This window comes from Bos indicus, chromosome 11 (assembly GCF_029378745.1).
Source record: "Bos indicus isolate NIAB-ARS_2022 breed Sahiwal x Tharparkar chromosome 11, NIAB-ARS_B.indTharparkar_mat_pri_1.0, whole genome shotgun sequence".
Classification (NCBI taxonomy): Eukaryota; Metazoa; Chordata; class Mammalia; order Artiodactyla; family Bovidae; genus Bos; species Bos indicus.
Window position 1 is genome coordinate 15,793,115 of NC_091770.1, and position 18,924 is coordinate 15,812,038.

The window sequence follows — 18,924 nt, forward strand, 5'->3', positions numbered from 1 at the left end:
GGAGTAATAATTATTAGAGTAATAGTAACATGTACATTTCCTAAGTTATATGGTAGGCAGTGTTTTATGCACCTTGTGCATTTTAATTTTGTAAATTATCATAGTAATTCTAGAAACATACTAGTAGTATTAACGTTACTAGTATTGTTATTGTTTCCTTTTTACTGATGAGGTATACTAGGAGATAAAAGCAGTGAGCATAGATAGTTCTTTTGATACATTTTGCAAGGATAGAAGAAATGGAAAAAGCACAGTAGGGGACATTGTGGTTGAATGAAAGCTTTTCTGAGAGACTGTGACATTTTTGAAAGCAGTGAGGGAAGGAGCCAGGGAGGAATCGTTGAAGATGCAGGAGAAGGATGAGCAGGTGGGACCAGAGGAAGAGGTGACTGGTAGGCATGGAGAGAGGGCCCAGCCTTAAGGAGAAGGGATGCCGTTTTGAGAAAATTAAGAAAGTTTTATAGTCACTTATATTTTACAGTTCAAAAGTGAGACTGTCTCTGAAGTTTACGCTTGATAGTGTTGGACAGTTAGGAAGAGACGTGAGGGAGCTGCTGAATATCACTGCGTGCATCTTTTCTTGAAAAATTTCTGACTCAGTGTTTGAAGTTTTAGGAAAACTTAACTTTATTCATATAAACTTGCTCAAACTGAATTCTGTCGAGTGTGATTTCACTTGTCATGTTCTTTATCATTTGTTACCTCATTGTTATTTGGACATAAACATGAAATCTTGTTCACATGTATTTGGATGCAATAATTGCATGTTCTCTTGATTGTTTCTCAAAAAAAAAAAAATGTATTGGGGACCTGTTTGGTCAAGAGGCAGAGAGGACAGAGAGCCTGGCAGTTGCACTGTGCAGTGTGGCCATAAACAAGGAAGATGGAAGTGCTGGGGATGGGAGGCTGGAGAGGGCAGTGAGTAGCGCAGCTGAGGATAAAGAACTGTATTGAAAAGTCCATCTGTGACTTTAAAACTGAGACTTCATTTTTACGAGAACACTTTTATTAACGGGAGATAGAAAGCACAGGACCACTGTCATCAGGTTTATAGAGGACAAAGTGAACTTACAAGTTGGCCACTGGCTAATCAGTTGGAGCAGCAGTGACATTTAGGATCTGAGTGGCTATAAATTGGTGACAGGAAATGGTTCCCTGTGAATAAAGTCTTTCCTCTGGAGTAACAGGGACTGGCTGGCTACACTGCTGAACTTATCAGATTCTCCCCCTCTCCCTCCCTCTACTCCCGCCCCCTTCCCTTCGTGGGAATGCTATTTAAACTTGACCAAGCGTTTGTGCTCAGTTGCTGAGTCGTATCCAACTCTTCGTGACCCCATGGACTGTAGCCTGCTAGGTTCCTCTGCCCATTCATTATCTCTCGAACTGAATAAATCGTTGCTCAAGCAGGCCAATGATTTCAGCTGCCAATTTGCCAGATAGAACTATTAGTATTTACAACAATTAAAAAAAAAAAAAAAAGGTGACAATACTTGCACGTATTTCCACTGTAGGAATATCCTCTCCTTGGAAATGAAGAAATCGAAAATATTTAGAAAACATGGACTGGGGCAAGTGTAGCAGTCATTTCAGTTTCAAAACATTTCCTGAGGAGAAGTAAATGTTTTCTTTCTCATCGAACCCAATATTTTGTCTGTTGAGATATGTTCATCAAAACATTTTATTTATATATAAAATGTTTTAGAAGTTCATTCTGTGTAAACATGATCATCTCATACTAATCGGGGTGTCTCTAATTGAGCACCTCTGTCTCTCCATTAATATCTAGTGTTTGTCTGTGTTTTGTGTCTCATGGTCAATGTCTTTTTTGCAGATATTGATGAATGTGTAAACAACACTATTTGTGACAGTCACGGGTTTTGTGACAATACGGCTGGCTCCTTCCGCTGCCTCTGTTATCAGGGCTTTCAGGCCCCACAGGATGGGCAAGGGTGTGTGGGTGAGTTCTTAGATTTTTTTTTCTCTAGACATCTCTCTATCAAGAAGAAATCAAAATCATCAACCACAGGAGAGATGGAAGCAAGGTAACTGGGCAGAATGACATCATGATCTGATCTCGTCGTATGGTTTGGAGAGGTGCACAGTGACCCCGCAGCTTCTGAAATGGTTAGGGATGTTACGAAATAGAGAAGCGTAACTTTGGATTTAAATGTATATTGAAAAGAGCATCTGTTTAAACTCTTAGCTGGGTATGCGGAACGCTCCAGTCCCTCCCGCACAGGAAATAGAGTCTGGTGTGTGGTAGAGCTTGTCTGTCTCCAAAATGTACCTCCCTTAGGCAATGCATTTAAGGAAACGTGTTGGCAGGAGTTTCTGTTTCCACGAATGACACCCGTAAAATGATGCTTTGGCTTGTGCATAGTTCTTCCATCTGTTCTGAGATTGTCAGAGCTGGAAGGAATCTAGGACCATCAGATGTCCTAGAATATGGTCCATCACATGCTCACGTAAAAGAAGCCACTTCCTATGTCATGTTCTGACCAGCCATGATTTCTTTAAGTCAAATTCATCATGAGGCATACTTGCAACTAGAGCAAGTAAATGGGAAAGAAGTTATTTAATTCATAACTTCACAGATAACAAGGCTTTCTCTTTATTCTTAATTAAGAAAAATTGCCTCTGGTCATTACATGGCAGATGACAGCTGAGGATGAGTCGGCAACATTTTAGTTTGGAAATTTGCAATGAAAGCAGCAGTTCATTTCCCATCCAGATTGACCTGGGAAAACAAAAATCGGTTTGGAAATTTAACAATAAAATCACTTGAATAGTAACCACTTTTAAGGTAACATTGTTGTAATCACTTGTTCCAATTCCTGCTGTAGTTTCCTATGCACTAAATTACAGTGGTAAAAACCATCTGCCATTCACTAAATATGTCGACTTAATAGGTCCTGTGGTCTGGCCCTCACTTACATTCTCAGGCTCACCGCGTACTTCCTCACCAGTTATGTTCCTGCAGCATAAAACTGCTTATGATTGTTCACGTAGCTGGGAAGCGATTAGGCTGCTGTTTGCTCCTTTTGCTGAGAATAACCTCCTGGCCTCCCCTTCCCTGAGCCTCAGTCCATCTCATTGATTCCTGAAGCCCCTGAAGCCAGAAGTTCAATGTCATCTTCTCCCAGGGACCATTCCTGTTCCACTTCTCACCCTCCAGCTGAGCTATGATCCTTCCTTCTGCTTCCCAAATACCTTGAGCAAATTCTATTGTAATACTTAAATCCTTTTGTGCAATAAATCAATCATGTATGTGCTGCCTGCAGCTGCCTTTTCCAAGCTCCATGTGATTGAGAACATTGTCTGTCTGTCTGTCTCTGTCTCTCCTGACTGGGCCTAATGTTTGGCCCATTGTAGGTGCTCAGTAAATTTTAACTGTTACCTACTGCGGTATCAGATGTCAAACCACTGACTCCACTTAGCTTCTGAGCCCTTGGTTAACGTTCATTTCTAACCAGGCAGATGAGTGCACCAAATCCACGTCAGTGTTTCATTTCGACCCACAACATAACCACCTATAGAGAAGGAATATCTGTTATCTTGTTAATAGACTTACACATGTTGTTATATTTGTCTGTTTGTTCTCTTGGAAAAATATTAACTGAGCACCTCTTACATGTACCTCAGCACACTGGTGTTCTTCAGGGTTTAAGAGATGAATCAGCCCTCTGGGACCTTGGCCACTCTGTTCCCGCTGCTTGGATCCTGGCTGCTTACCCTTCTTATCTGCTCATCCTTCAGATGGAGCTTGGTTCCAGTATTACCTCCTTAACCCACCACTGCACTTAAGGTCCACTGTCCATGCTGTCGTCGTGCTCTGCACTTTCATCCCTAGCACTTATCCTGGCCTGTATGACTTGACATTAAGCTCTATGAAGGCAGGAGTTGGCAGGAGCTCCCTGAAGGCTTCCTACATTGTCATTGTCTCCCCAGTCTGAACCATAGAAGTCAACTAGAAAGTATTTTTTGATTGAATGAATACCATCCGGTAGGAAAGATTTCAATAGCTATGGAAATAATACAAGTTAGAAAGTAGAAAATTCCGTTTGACAGTTACCTAAAATTGATAAATGCAAACTGGCAAATTTCTAAAGTCAATTTTTCTGGTCTAAATTATGACTGTCCAGGTTGATTAAACATACCAACTCTCTGCTTTACTTTGTCATAATATCTTTTCATAGCAAAACTCAGCTTATTGGATTTATATCCGTTTATATACAAAATGAAATGGAAAACTGGGGTAATTATCCAAATAAGTCAATAGAGATAAACTTTTTGTCCAAGTAATTGGGTATTGCAGGTGAAAATAGTATTTTTTCCCTGAATGATTTGGATAATTGCTCAAATTTTTAACTTTCTATAAACCATCTTAGAGTGTGCTCATGAAAGCCGATGTTTATACACATTTAATCATGTTTAATGCATAAAATACATGAACATTTCAGATGTCAAGTCAGGTACATTGTTTAGTGGGCACTCATTAATAATATTTCTTCAGAGGAGAAAAGATAAAAAGTAGTATTGGACAAGGGCAAACATAAAAATAGCCTTTCTTTATGGCTATGTACTTCCTTACTGTTGAATAAAATGGACTCAGCTGTGAATTTTTAGTGTTTTAGGTAAGTATATTTAAGTAAAAATAAAAATATCTAGCAGAAGTAGAAATTACACTGTGGAACACCAACAGAAATTTTAAAGGGATGGTAATATCAGAAGTTACTGGACCAATTTGCTTCCTGCCAATGATCAATGTAACCCAGTAACTACTTACAGGGGTTTTTCCTTCATTTCCCAAAGAGATACCCAACCTGAATTCTGATTGTCAAGTTATGAACATTTTGGCTGCTAGGGAACTATATCTTTAGATATGTGAGTGGATTGTAAACAATTTCTAAAAATGCATTTCAAGAATTTGGCAGTTTCTGAAGTGCCAGTGCTGCTAATTTTCCTCGAATATAAAACTGAGACAGAAGTACCTGGTTATTTAAGACCCCATTATGTCAAAAAGTCAGGGAAGTGAAAATTAAACAAAGTGTACAGACAGTGCTTGCTGTACAGTTTTGAATTGTTCCTTAAAACCAGAATAGGAGTTTGCAAGCCTTGCTTTGTGTTTTCATTGTCCTGTCACACAAACCAAAGCTTGCAGCCCTGCCTCTGGGAGCCCCTTCCCTGCAAAAGCTGAAGGGTTTGATTGTTCCCGGGGTGGGGGGAGTCACCTTGTTCCAGCAGACACCACTAGTCATGGCACAGCTGGTAAAACAAAGCGTGGTCAGGAGTGAGGAACACGTCTGACTTGATCTGTGCTCCCTTTTCCAGATGTGAACGAATGTGAGCTGCTCAGTGGCGTGTGTGGTGAAGCCTTCTGTGAAAATGTAGAAGGGTCCTTCCTGTGTGTGTGCGCTGACGAAAGCCAGGAGTACAGCCCCATGACCGGGCAGTGCCGCTCCCGGCTCTCCATGGGTAAGTGACGCTGTCTGGACGGAGGGCTTCTCTCCGGGGACCTGTACCTACACAGGTCTGGGCCAAAGACTCTGGGAGTGAGGAAGAAATGACCAAATATTTTTTCACCCTGCTGGAAGCGTTCATGCTGTTTCCAGGCCTGCCTTATCAGTGGACTTTAGACGTGGGTGATGATTGTTGGAGCTAGATGACCTCTAATGTGCTTTCCAACCCGGAGACGCCGTGGGGAGGGTGAAGGATCCAAAATGATGAGAACATTGGCTGGGAATTGCCTAAAACTGAGAGCCATCAGCTCAGAGCTTAATATGGCAACATCTCGTTCAGTTGCATAATTCTTCTCTCTTGGCCCTTGGAGAAACGTATTTTGACACTACTCTAAATTAAAAGCAACATATAGGTCCCTCGGGATCTGCAAAGACTTCCTTCCACTTGGAATTCTTAAGGCTCCCCCCCCTGCACCCCCTAGAATTTGGCCAAGAGAATGGCTATGATTATGTTTGTTTAAAATTTGATTTAGACTGTGTCATCATGGCATACACTGAAATGGAGAGCTGATGCTTTTCCAGATAAATCAGTCAATTTCCAGATCGCCCTTTTAGTTTGTGCCATGTGGCTATAGTATGATTGTGTTTTGAGGCAAGTAGGAGACTAAATGGTCCTTTGAGACCCAAATAAAAGGAAACATAGACTGTGTTACTATCTTGCTCAATCCCAGTTGATTTCATCCGTGCTTCTAAGAAGGCTTTGGCTCTTCCTCAATAGGGTACACTTGTCCTGTGTGAGACAATTATCTTTGCAAGCAGTAGGGAATAAAATGTAAAAATATTTTCATTCACACATGTTTTCTTCTTAATGATTAAGTACAGAAAGGTTATGGGTGCAGAATTAAATGTAGAGACAGTAATTCAAAAGCACTATGAAAGGGAAAAAAGTATTTCTGGAGGAAGGGGTTGCTTTTCCTTTAACGACCATCCTGCAACTTATGAGCCATAAAGAAGAGACTTTTCATCTTAACTCTACTTATAATGGAAAAATAAAAAAAAAAAACCTATCAAATAATAGGATTGGTGAAATAACTACCTTTTTATTTGTCTTTGGTTCTATAGAGTAGCACCGTCCCCCATAGTTTTCTTGTGACTGCAGTAATTCATACAGTATTGTGCAGTCATTAAGTCATCTGTATGAAGGTTAGTAGTCATGATAAATGCATGTGATACAATGTCAAGTGAAAAAATGAAAAGATAGTCCAGTGATCACAGTCTGTGAAGAAAGGGGATGGAAAGAAGACATAAAAAGATAATTATTGGAATTAATGGAAGTTGTAATCCTTTCCTTTATTGTCCACACTTTTTTTGAATACTTAAATTGGAATGACCAGGTTCTGATCTGTGAACTGTTTTCTGGCTATGCAAGCTTGGGCATATCATTCAACATCTATGAGTTTGATTTTCTCACCTGTAAAATAAAGGTTATATTTGCCTCACAGAGCTTTATGGGTTTTTAAAAAAAATTATATACATAAAAGCTATTTGTTAATAATAAAGTGCTATGTGAAGTATTAAAATCCAAACACATAAGGGTTATGTACTTCTCTTCCTTTCGTGATCTCTTTGGAGATGGTGGATCTTTTTTAATTGCAAATAGTTTTTTGCTAGAGTGCTAGTGTCAAGAAGGGGTTTGTTCAGTTCACCTAGTTTCAGTTAAGGTAGATGTCTGCGATCCTAAAATTTGCTCACTTCATTTTTAGAGATTAATAGTGACTTAATAAGATCATGAGACCATCTGAACCATTTTCCACGAACTGGATTAGCTCACTGTACAGTGTGAAAGTGAAAGTGTCAGTTACTCTGCTGTGTCCGACGTGTGCAACCCAGTGGACTGTAGCCTGCTAGGCTCCTCTGTTTGTGGAATTCTCAAGGCAGGAATACTGGAGTGGGTTGCCATTCCCTTCTCCAGGGATCTCTCCAGGGATCAAACCCGGGTCTCCTGTATTACAGGCAGATTCTTTACCATCTGAGCCAGGAAACCCAAGCTCACTGTAAACTACTTAAAACTTCATAGTAAGTCTTCTTGTAAGCCTTATTCCTCATCCTCTACTTTTTAAGGATTTCTGTAATCAAGCGCCTGTCACCTGCTTTGCCTCTTTTGCTCCCTTTATCTCCGTGTTCTCTCATTGACTGACTCTTTCTGGAAAATTCTTCCAGAGTTCCCTAAGTACTTTCCTGCTTCTGCAAAGAACAGCATTTTGAGTGCTCAGCTTCATAAAGCTTGTCTGCCAATGCATACACAGTTTCTCTTTCCTCTTAACATTATATCTGATCCTTTAATTTCTGAGTTTCTTGCCTATTTTCCCCATAGTTCTCTGGCTTTTGCCAAATATTGTACATACTCAGTTGTTTTATTGGTCCATGTCAGTATAATCTGCCTGGTGAAGCTTATTAATTTGTACTGTCCCTGGCAACTCTGATTTCTACCATATCTCAATTTGTATGGTTCTTGGCAAACTTGAACTGATTTTATGGAGTCTTAAGATTGTCTTTGATAATATCTTCATTTTAATAATTCTCTGTCCTGAGAGATTAGCCATAAACTGCAAGAGGAGCTTCCTCCCTGACTTCATCAAACTTCATCAAATTGACAAACCGGTCAATTGTTTGAAAAAGCTGATTAAAACTGGCAGTCATAAAAATGATAATATGTCTTTTCAATATTTAAGTTTTAACTTAAAGCATGTAACATACGTTTATTCCCCGATCTCTGAAGAAGAGCTGAGATCTGTCTTTGAGTAGAAATCCATTTGCATTCTGTATGGCTTGTCCTCCATAAACCACATCTATTATGTGTTATCTACACCACCCACTTCAGAGGGAGTAAGAATTTAAAGGCCTTTGCTAAGTAAATAAGTGCAAAGTCACTTTAGGTTTTCACAGTTTTTCTCAGTTTTCTATGGTTGTCTTACCCACTTCTAGTTTGATAACTTTTTTAAAAACTTTTTTTAACCTTAATCTTTCTAAAAGCTTTAAACTTGTTCTAGAAACAACAGCTATTCACTCACTCATATTTGATTAGTTTATATACAATTTACTTATTATAATAATCATTACATTGGCACAGAGTGTTTGAGAATAAGCATAGCTGAGTCACAGTTGGCGAACTGCTCAACACATTAGAACAGAAGTGTGTGCACCCACCTGAGAACAGCCAGCTGGCTATGAGCCCTCCACTTGCTTGTGGCCATTAGCCAGGATGTTTTTCGGAGGACAGGAGAACATTTGTTCATCTAACAAGTTGGTTAAGTTAAAAGAGTCTGTATCATTTTCCAGTCAAAGAACCTGCTGTGACCTAGAACAAAACATGTTGTACCATATTTAAGTTTTTATCAAGGATTCAAACTAATTTCATTCTTTACATGATAAACTAAAAGCTTAGATCTCATCCTTCCTGGAAAATAATTAGGAAAAAAAAGATACATTTGCTTTGTAGGCCGTAATATTTTTACTTGGCTCTAGATGTCCCCAGGGCAACAGACATTCCAACAAGGTGCAGTAGCATCTTTATCTGAAGTGATACATTACTGAGGACAGAACTGGGGCTGAGGAGTAGATGCCAGATTTCAGATCAGTATGCAGAACAACTTTCCAATAGCTAGAGCTGGTCACAATTTCTTGTGAATTTGTGGGTCCAAGAACAGGTGGGACACCTACTGGCTGGCAGAAGGACTCTTACCTTCAGTAGGGCATTGTCCCAGGTGACTCTGAAGGTACTTTTGACCTTTATTGTCCCAGGATTTTTGTTTCTAAACTACTAGGCTCCCACCTAATTTTTTAGGTCTGGGTTGAATTTTTTCACTGCCTGGGCCTTTGGCCACTAATCTACATTGCTGTACATTGCCTAAAAGCACCTGAAACAGAAATACCTAAAAAAGGCCCATAGCAGACCACTCACCACCTGTAAGGATATGGCTATGAAATACAGCCTGATGTTTTTATTTCCTCAGTGCCTGTGATAATTGCTCAGTAAGAACTTTATGTCCTTGGGCACTCTAAAGGAAGCAATAAATATTTCGTGTGGGCAACTGAAGCCATACCCACAAAATGCTTGATTGGTACACAGAGGATACTCTGGGGGGAAACTGAATTTTATTTTTAAAACGGAAAGTATAATGAAAAGAACACAAAGATATATATTATAATTAATACAGGTGTTCTTTGCTATAAGAAAAGAAAATGAACAAGATCAGACATTATAAAACATAAATTGGGCTTGTTATTTGCATTAGGCAATAATTGTTCTTCATTTAAGAAAAGCACATAGGCAAGGTCAGAAATTATAAGATGTATAAATTGGAGTTATCATTTGGATTATAAAATAAGTGTTCTAATACAATTCATGATAGGGTTTCCTTAAACAGTAAGAGCTTATTCTCATGTAACAAGCTGACAGTCCTAGACATCTACATCTAGAAAAACCTTAGTGTTTTTCAAGCCCAGCAGTTTTATTTACAGATAAGGAAGCTTAAATTGAAGAAAGTAGGGAAAATCACTAGACCATTCAGGTATTACCTAAATAAAATCCCTTATAATTATACAGTGAAAGTGACAAATAGATTCAAGGGATTAGATCTGATAGACAAGGTGCCTGAAGAACCATGGATGGAGATTCGTGACATTATACAGGAGGCAGGAATCAAGACTATGCCCAAGAAAAAGAAATGCAAAAAGGCAAAATGATTGTCTGAGGAGGCCTTACAAATAGCTGAGAAAAGAAGAGAAGCTAAAGGCAAAGGAGAAAAGGAAAGATATACCCATTTGAAGGCAGAGTTCCAAGGAATAGCAAGGAGAGATAAGAAAGCCTTCCTCAGTGATCAATGCAAAGAAACAGGGGAAAACAATAGAATGGAAAAGACTAGAGATCTCTTCAAGGGAACATTTCATGCAAAGATGGGCACAATAAAGGACAGAAATGGTATGGGCCTAACAGAAGCAGAAGATATTAAGAAGAGGTGGCAAGAATACACAGAAGATCTATACAAAAAAGATCTTCATGACCCAAATAATCACAATGGTGTGATCACTCACCTAGAGCCAGACATCTTGGAATGTGAAGTCAAGTGGGCCTTAGGAAGTATCACTACAAACAAAGCTAGTGGAGGTGATGGAATTCCAGTTGAGCTATTTCAAATCCTGAAAGATGATGCTGTGAAAGTGCTGCACTCAATATGCCAGCCAATTTGGAAAACTCAGCAGTGGCCACAGGATTGGAAAAGGTCAGTTTTCATTCCAGTCCCAAAGAAAGGAAATGCCAAAGAATGCTCAAACTACCGCACAATTGGACTCATCTCACACACTAGCAAAGTAATGCTCAAAATTCTCCAAGACAGGCTTCAACAGTACGTGAACCAAGAACTTCCAGATGTTCAAGCTGGATTCAGAAAAGGCAGAGGAACCAGAGATCAAATTGCCAACATCTGCTGGATCATCAAAAAAGCAAGAAAATTCCAGAAAAACATCTATTTCTGTTTTATTGACTATGCCAAAGCCTTTGACTGTGTGGATCACAATAAACTGTGGGAAATTCTGAAAGAGATGGGAATACCAGACCACCTGACCTGCCTCTTGAGAAATCTGTATGCAGGTCAGGAAGCAACAGTTAGAACTGGACATGGAACAACAGACTGGTTCCAAATAGGAAAAGGAGTACGTCAAGACTGTATATTGTCACCCTGCTTATTTAACTTATATGCAGAGTACATCATGAGAAACGCTGGGCTGGATGAAGCACAAGCTGGAAACAAGATTGCTGGGAGAAAGATCAATAACCTCAGATATACAGATGACACCACCCTTATGGCAGAAAGTGAAGAGGAACTAAAAAGCCTCTTGATGAAAGTGAAAGAGGAGAGTGAGAAAGTTGGCTGAAAGCTCAACATTCAGAAAATGAAGGTCATGGCATTGGGTCTAATCACTTCATGGCAAATAGATGGCAAACAGTGGAAACAGTGGCTGACTTTATTTTGGGGGGCTCCAAAATCACTTCAGATGGTGACTGCAGCCACAAAATTAAAAGACGCTTGCTCCTTGGAAGAAAAGTTATGACCAACCTAGACAGCCTATTAAAAAGCAGAGACATTACTTTGCCAACAAAGGTCCATCTAGTCAAAGCCGTGGTTTTCCAGTGGTCATGTATGGATGTGAGAGTTGGACTATAAAGAAAGATGAGTGCTGAAGAATTGATGCTTTTGAACTGTGGTGTTGGAGAAGACTCTTGAGAGTCCCTTGAACTGCAAGGAGATCCAACCTGTCCATCCTAAAGGAGATCAGTCCTGGGTTGTTCATTGTAAGGACTGATGTTGAAGCTGAAACTTCAATCCTTTGGCCACCTGATGTGAAGAACTGACTCACTGGAAAAGACCCTGATGTTGGGAAAGATTGAAGGCGAGAGGAGAAGGGGATGACAGAGGATGAGATGGTTGGATGGCATCACTGACTCAATGGACATGAGTTTGAGTGAACTCTGGGAGTTGGTAATGGACAGGGAGGCTTGGTGTACTGCAGTCCGTGGGGTCACAAAGAATTGGACATGACTGAGTTACTGAACTGAACTGAAAGAAGGCAAGGCCTATAGAAAATTTCTAAATCTTATCTTTAGGGTCATATAGCTAATGTTTGGCAGAATGGCCCAGGAACCCAATTCCAGGATCCTTCCACTTAATTCTGCTTTTCCAGGCCAAAGACCCCATGATACCTCATTCTTCTAAAAATTGGCTTCCTTTTTATTTTATTTCTTTGTTTTGTTCTCATTTTAAAACAATGCATATTCTCAGAAAATTTGCAAATATAAAAATACATCAGTAAAGAAAATGCCTCTGCTGTGTTACCATCCAGGAATAATTTCTGGCACCATGTTGACCTCTGAATCCTTGGAAGAGAGATGGCTACCTCTACTGAACTGTCTCCCAGTTCATCCTCAGTGCACTGAGATCAGGCCCTCAGACCCTTTATCTGGGTGAAACTCCTTCCTCTACGAGTTTCTCATCTTCCCTCCCCCTTTTCCCTTTGATTGATTTCAGGACATTCCTCTTCACCGTATCCTCCTACCACTTACATTGGTCTTTTTCTGTCTCCTTCTGGGCTCTTTCCATTGCCATTTCTTAAATAATCATGTCCCAGAGAGCTGCGTATTTTTCCCTCTTTTTACTCTCTGTTCTTCTCCTGGGATGTTGTACCTGTTCTCCGAGTCAACCATTGCTTACTTGGTGTGGACAGCCAAAATAAATGTTTGCCTCCACCCCTCTCCCGTGTGCCACACTCCTCTATTTCCAGCCACTTGTTATTGGACCTTCTTCCTCGAGTGTCTTATAAGCATCTCTGCCTAAAACTACCCAAGACCAAATTCCCTCTCCAATTTGTTACTTTCCCTGTGTATACTCATTAATTGCCAAACATCTATACTGGAAATCCTGAGGTCGTAACCCCATTCATCCAAGCCATTGTAACATCCTGCCAACTCTTCCTCAACAGTATCCGTCAAGTCTCTCTGCTACTCTGCTACCCCTGCCCCAGGCCAGTCCTTCAGCATCTCTCACCTGGACTGTGGCACTCGCCTTCTCCTCATTTCTTTCCCCGTTTCTCTCATCGATTCCTGTTCCACACTGCTGCCAATTCTTATTTTCAAAACATAAATCTGGTTTTAAACCCTTAAAACTTTCAGCTGCTTATTCCTGCCTCCAGCAGGAACCTCACATCCACCAGCAGGGTAGCAAGACCTTTTTACGCTGTGTCATTGCTCTTTGCATCGGCTGCCACCCAGCTCACTGCCTACACAGTGCCTGCCCTATGGCAGACACTCAGTACCTGCTGAATAATAGGTTTCTCCACATTCAAGGATGTTCCTTCTCTACCCCATCGTCTCATTCCTAGTTCTGTAGAATAAAAATCATTCATTTCATCAAAGGTATAATGGACCACACTTAACTGAGGAATAGTCTGTCCACACTTCTAAGTAGCAGGGACAGTACCCCATGTGCTTTTGTTAAATTACAAGTAGAGCAAAAGGAAAAACGAGCAGGTCCCCGCTTCATGCAGATCATCCTGTGGTTCTGACAATTGAACCCAAACAGCGTTCTTGTTCTCTCTTCCTGGAGAGGTCTGCTGCAGGTTTTGTGCATGTACATATTTTTTTTAAAGGCAGGAGACCACGTATAATATCACTCAACTGTTATAGTTGGCAGAGTGAGTTTTTTAAAATGTATTTAGCTAACCTGTAAAATAAATTAACTTCGGAAGAATTTTTTAAAAATAATTTCTGATTGGAAAAAAAGACCTTTGGTAGGAAAAAAAAGTTAAAGACAGTGAAACCACAGTATTTAGAATGCAAACATTGTAAAATGCCATAAAACTCCTGAGGTCTTATTGTGTATTTGTAGTGGATCTATACCATAAGTGTAGGTAAGGCTGAAGAAAATATGCTCACTTGTTATTAAAAAAAGAGATTGGGTCAAGTTTCTTTCCACCTCCAAAAACCAGAGCAAGAGCCGTTTACTACCAAATTGTGCTTTTATTTTCATGAACATTTCTGCTTGTTGTATATAGTATCTAAAATGAATTTTTAATAAGGAGGTGTTGATATTTGAATGAACTGACATACCAGTTGAGTAAACTATATATATATATATATATATATATAACCATTTCATCTTCTTAATACAAGAGACACCCACACTGTTGCATTAGTTTAAAAATAAAATAAAATAAAAAAAAAAAAAAGAAATACATTTTAGATCCTAGTGTTAGTTGCTCAGTTGTGTCCGACTCTTTGCTACCCCATGGACTGTAGCCCTCCAGGCTCCTCTATCTATGGATTCTCCAGGCAAAAATACTGGAGTAGGTTGCCATTTTCTTCTCCAGGGGATCTTCCCCACCCAGGGATCAAACCCAGTCTGCATTGCAAGCAGATTCTTTACCACTGAGCCACCAGGGAAGCCCTTGGTTCCTAGAACTTGCTACAAACAGGGCCTGGAGAGGAATGGTTTCTCCGATTCCTTTCAAACATTTCCAGACACCTTACATGTCACTGCAGATGTGGTTTTATTCTTGAGGTCACCCTCGCTAGGCCCACCATGCACGTGTTCCGGTGTTGTGCTGGGGCTGCGCTGCGGTGACGTCGTCTGCTTGCCTTCTGTGTTGATGGCTGCACATCACCCCTGTGTGTCTCTCTCGGTTTTCTTTCTCCACGGCACTTTATTCTGCTTTCAGGAGTCTCTTCTTTCACCCAGATTTGCCCGCTTTTCTTCTCCTGACTTCTCCAGTTTCTAGTACTAGCTCCATCAATGAGCCTTTGTAAGAAATAATATTTATTTATTTGGCTGTGCCACGGCTCAGTTGCGGCATGTGGATGTTAGATTTTTACTGTAGCATGTGAGACTGTTCGCTGTAGCATGTGGGATCTAGTTCCCCGACCAGGGATCTAACCCAGGCCCCCTGCATCAGAAGCACAAAGTCTTAGCTACCGGACCACCAGGGAAGCCCCTCCATTCATGAGACTTTCTCTTCTCACCCTCTCCCCAGCCTGCTTCTCTCCCAGGCTTGCTCCTCCCAGTATCTTCTAACTTCTTCATCACTAAAAAAAGCAAAACATAAAAACCTGTGTTCCAGTAGAGATTGGCATTGTCCTCTGCCTTAGCACCTGAGTGACAAACACACCTATCCTTATTCACGTGTTAATGTGTCCCTGCCTGGTTCTCAGGCTCCTCTGTGACTCCTTCTACAGACCGCCACTCCCCTGCATGCTCTACCCACACAGACCTAAGGACAGTTGTACTTTTATTCCTCCTCACCTGTCACACCTTAGTTTCTGGCCAAATTTTTTTAAGTTTATTTTTCAAGGACTTGATTTGAAAATGTCAGCTCCTCCAGGCAGCCTTCTAAGATAGCCTTGCCGCCTGTCCTCTACAGCATGGCTTACGTGCCCAGCACTTGCATTTCTTGCACTGTCGTGGCCTCACTCCCCACCTGATTGACCTCTTTAAGGATGGCAACTGTGTGGAAGAATCTGCTTTGAAAGTATTTTTGCTCTTGTACTTCATTTCTTAACCTCTATTTTTTATTTCCACCATGTCTTTTACTATCTGAAGTTACCCTCTTTCTACACTTCCTTTTTATTTGCATCCCTTTGTCTTTGGCCCATTCCTGTTATCAGTGCCTGTTTTCTGAAACTTACCAATGGCTTTCTTCTAAATTCCACTTGAAGCACATGCACACACTTCTTATTTTCCAAGTCTTTGAATGAGAAAACTAGAGGGGGGAAATGAATTTCCAAGTTCTCTTTTTCTCTTGGAATATTGCTTTAGAATTCTTTTTCTCATAGAAGTATGAGTTAGTATAAAACATTAGTGCCTGTGATGATTTTAATATAAAGAGAATAAAAGCTTTCTGAATAATTTCGTTGAAAAGCAGTTTGCTGAGCATTATCACTGTCACAGAGTTTTATAAATGGATGTCTTTTTCAGGATTAGGGGGCATTGTTTACCCACACATACTTGTAATGTGACTCTTTGGTTGCTGTCATCATCCCGTCTCAGAGGGACATGGAGGGGATTGGCATCTAAAGGCCTTCAGAACATATTGCAGATGGAATGTCCGCTGTAACCAAGGAAATGTTCCAAATCTCCTCCCCCCAGCAGCAAACCTAAGATTAGGTCTCTTTAGGGAAAGACTAAAGCAGGAAACAGTCATATAAGTGAACAGCCACGTTCTCTTTCTGATGAAACAGGAGAGGAGAGCTTCTAGAAAGGGCAATTCACCAGTGGTACCTACTGCTCAAACTCGCTCCTTCCTATTCAGAGTAAGAGAAGACCATCACACTGTACGTGGGCTTAACACTGAAGCTCCATGCCGGCAGGAATTAGCTGCTGCCCCCTGGGCAAAGGCCAACCAACATAAACTCATGTTTATTGAGATACTAGGAAGCTGAGCTCCATAGAAGAGGTTTGGGGAAGCATTAGGCCCAGGACGTTGGATCCAAGCTAAATGCTCTCCTCCAGAAAATGAAGATGCTATTTGATCTGTACTGTTTATCTCATGGAGAGTTAAATACTTTGTGCATTGCGTGAAAAGACATTTGTGATAATTTCTTCAAAAAAAGCACCCAAGTAGGAAGGTCCAATACCTCATTTTTTATCACTAGCCACACCCCCAGGATTAAAACACATGCATTGCTTTTTATACACAGATGTTAAGCCAGCCTCATAATACATATTGAAAAATCAAATATGAAAATACTGGAGGTGAAGTAATATATTGCTTAGAAGTCTATGCATTGAGATATGAAGTACGGCTAACATTATTAATAAAATCTTTAAGAAAAATGGAATCAATTCTTTTCCGAGCTTGGCACCTTCTACATCATTTGATTTGATCTTTCAAAATTATTTTGTGATAGAAAAATTCCTCCCCTGGCATCAGTGATGTAAACTCATAGTTGTTTGGTTTTTTTTTTTGAAGAAATAACATTACATGTATTTATTGATCAGATTGTTGCCCCAGTGGAAAAATGCTCTAGGAAGTTAATTATTTAAAGGTTAAGAAGATAGGGAAATTATAGCTTTTCACAGAATGACCTTTATGGACCAGTTTCTGTTTTTTTTTGTTTTTTTTTTTAAGGAATTTGCATCTCTTTCCAAACACGGATGAGGGCCTGACTAATCCTCAATTTCAGCTGTGTAAACACTGAACTTTCAAACTGCTTGGAAAGAAAATAAGAGCAGAACTTGTAATAACCAATGTAAAACCCGAATAATACAGTGATATTGATTATTTCTCTTATGCAATCACCTTAGCGTTTCCTTCCAAAGAAAAAAGAAATTTTATTTCTGTGAGTGTAAAGAACATGGTAGAAATAGTGTTTAAGGTGTTTAAGCGCATATGAAGTTTTTGACTCAGAAGCCTGTGGTCTGTAATTACCTATGAATACAGCAGGCTTCATTGAGGTGTTACTGTACAATATTCCATCTTGTCATAGAAACCACAACTTTGTACAAAGAGAAAAACAATTATTGAGCACTCTTTCAATAGACTATTAGTTTGATTGGCAAAGCTCTAGTTCTGTTGCTGAGTTATTTATATTTCTAAAGGCATTCATTCATTAATAAGTATTTGCATTTAAAGGCAAATTGAGTACAATGAGTGGAATTGTTCATAGTAATAGACTGCCAACTTATTCACACATCTTGGGAGAAAGTTTATACAGTTTTTATAGGGTTCATGATTGATTTAATATTAATTAAAAATACCCTTAATTTTCCCCAGTGATACCCTATGGAAGAGCTTGGGGCCCATTTTGAAGAGGATGAAATGCTGGTGGTGATCCATTCCCCGAGATCTGGCAAAGCTCTCTGTCCCCAGCACTCTAGAACAGCTAGTTGACACAAGGAATGTGACAGGTTTTATCCAATTTCACATACAAGGAAATGCTTTAAAACCACTTCAAAAACTGCATAGGATCAGCATTTCAGTTTTTTTCCTGGATACTTATTCTACTTTGAATATGATATCAGCTGTTAAGACTTAAAGTAGAGTCCAAGCTGAATTCTGTCAAACATAGAATAACCTGAGAATTAGCCAGAGCCAAGGGTGAGAGGGATCCTTTACATTCTCAATGATACTCTGCATTCTGGGAATAATATACATGTCAAAGCTTTGTTTGCTTCTTTGCTTGTTTTTACTGCTACAAGGGAAAAGGAAGGGCAGTAGCTCTTCTGATAGAATTTTATGAAGTTACACATCAAGGACACCTTTGTTATGTGATATATTATTCAGGTTTCTGCAGTCAATTTGACCCTGCCAAAGTAAATATATAGGAAACTGTTATGAAAATAAATCATTAAACTTTCCTAATAGTATAATGATCTATCAACTTTTTTAAAAATGTAGGTATTGAAATTAAAGTCTTACCCTCACTGGCAAGTGTTATGCCTTTGTTCCTATAGTTTCTTTGGGTTAAGAATTGTAGACAGCAATTCTAATGAAAATATTTCATTGGTATTAACCTAAATAATTGGATGGCAATTGTTATTGTTGAGTTGCTCAGTCGTGTCCGACTCTTTGTGACCTAAGGGATTGTAGCACACCAGGTCTCCCTGTCCTTCACTATCTCTCGGAGTTTGCTCAAACTCATGTCCTTTGAGTTGGTGATTCCATCCAACCATCTCATCCTCTGTTGCCCACTCCTCCTCCTCCTGCCCTCAATCTTTCCCAGCATCAGGGTCTTTTCTAATGAGTCAGCTCTTTGCATCACGTGGCCAAAGTATTGGAGCTTTAGCATCAGTCCTTCCAGTGAATATTCAGCGCTGATTTCCTTTAGGATTGACTGGTTTGATCTTGCTGCCTGAGGGACTCTCAAGAGTCTTCTTCATGCCACAGTTCAAAAGCATCAATTCTTCAGAGCTCAGCC

At 39.9% G+C, this 18,924-nt stretch overlaps 1 protein-coding gene across 12 annotated transcripts in view; it reads left to right on the forward strand.

The window, feature by feature from the left end:
• The window catches only part of LTBP1 (latent transforming growth factor beta binding protein 1), a 456,275-nt gene that overhangs the window by 390,561 nt on the left and 46,790 nt on the right, over positions 1 to 18,924 (forward strand). For 7 of the 12 annotated variants that reach the window (XM_070798478.1, XM_070798481.1, XM_070798482.1 and 4 more), the window contains 2 exons: positions 1,832 to 1,957; positions 5,332 to 5,475. In XM_070798478.1, coding sequence (XP_070654579.1) covers positions 1,832 to 1,957; positions 5,332 to 5,475 — 270 coding nt within the window. The remainder of the gene's footprint in view (positions 1 to 1,831; positions 1,958 to 5,331; positions 5,476 to 18,924) is intronic. The other 5 variants (XM_070798479.1, XM_070798487.1, XM_070798486.1 and 2 more) reach the window with 1 other exon arrangement.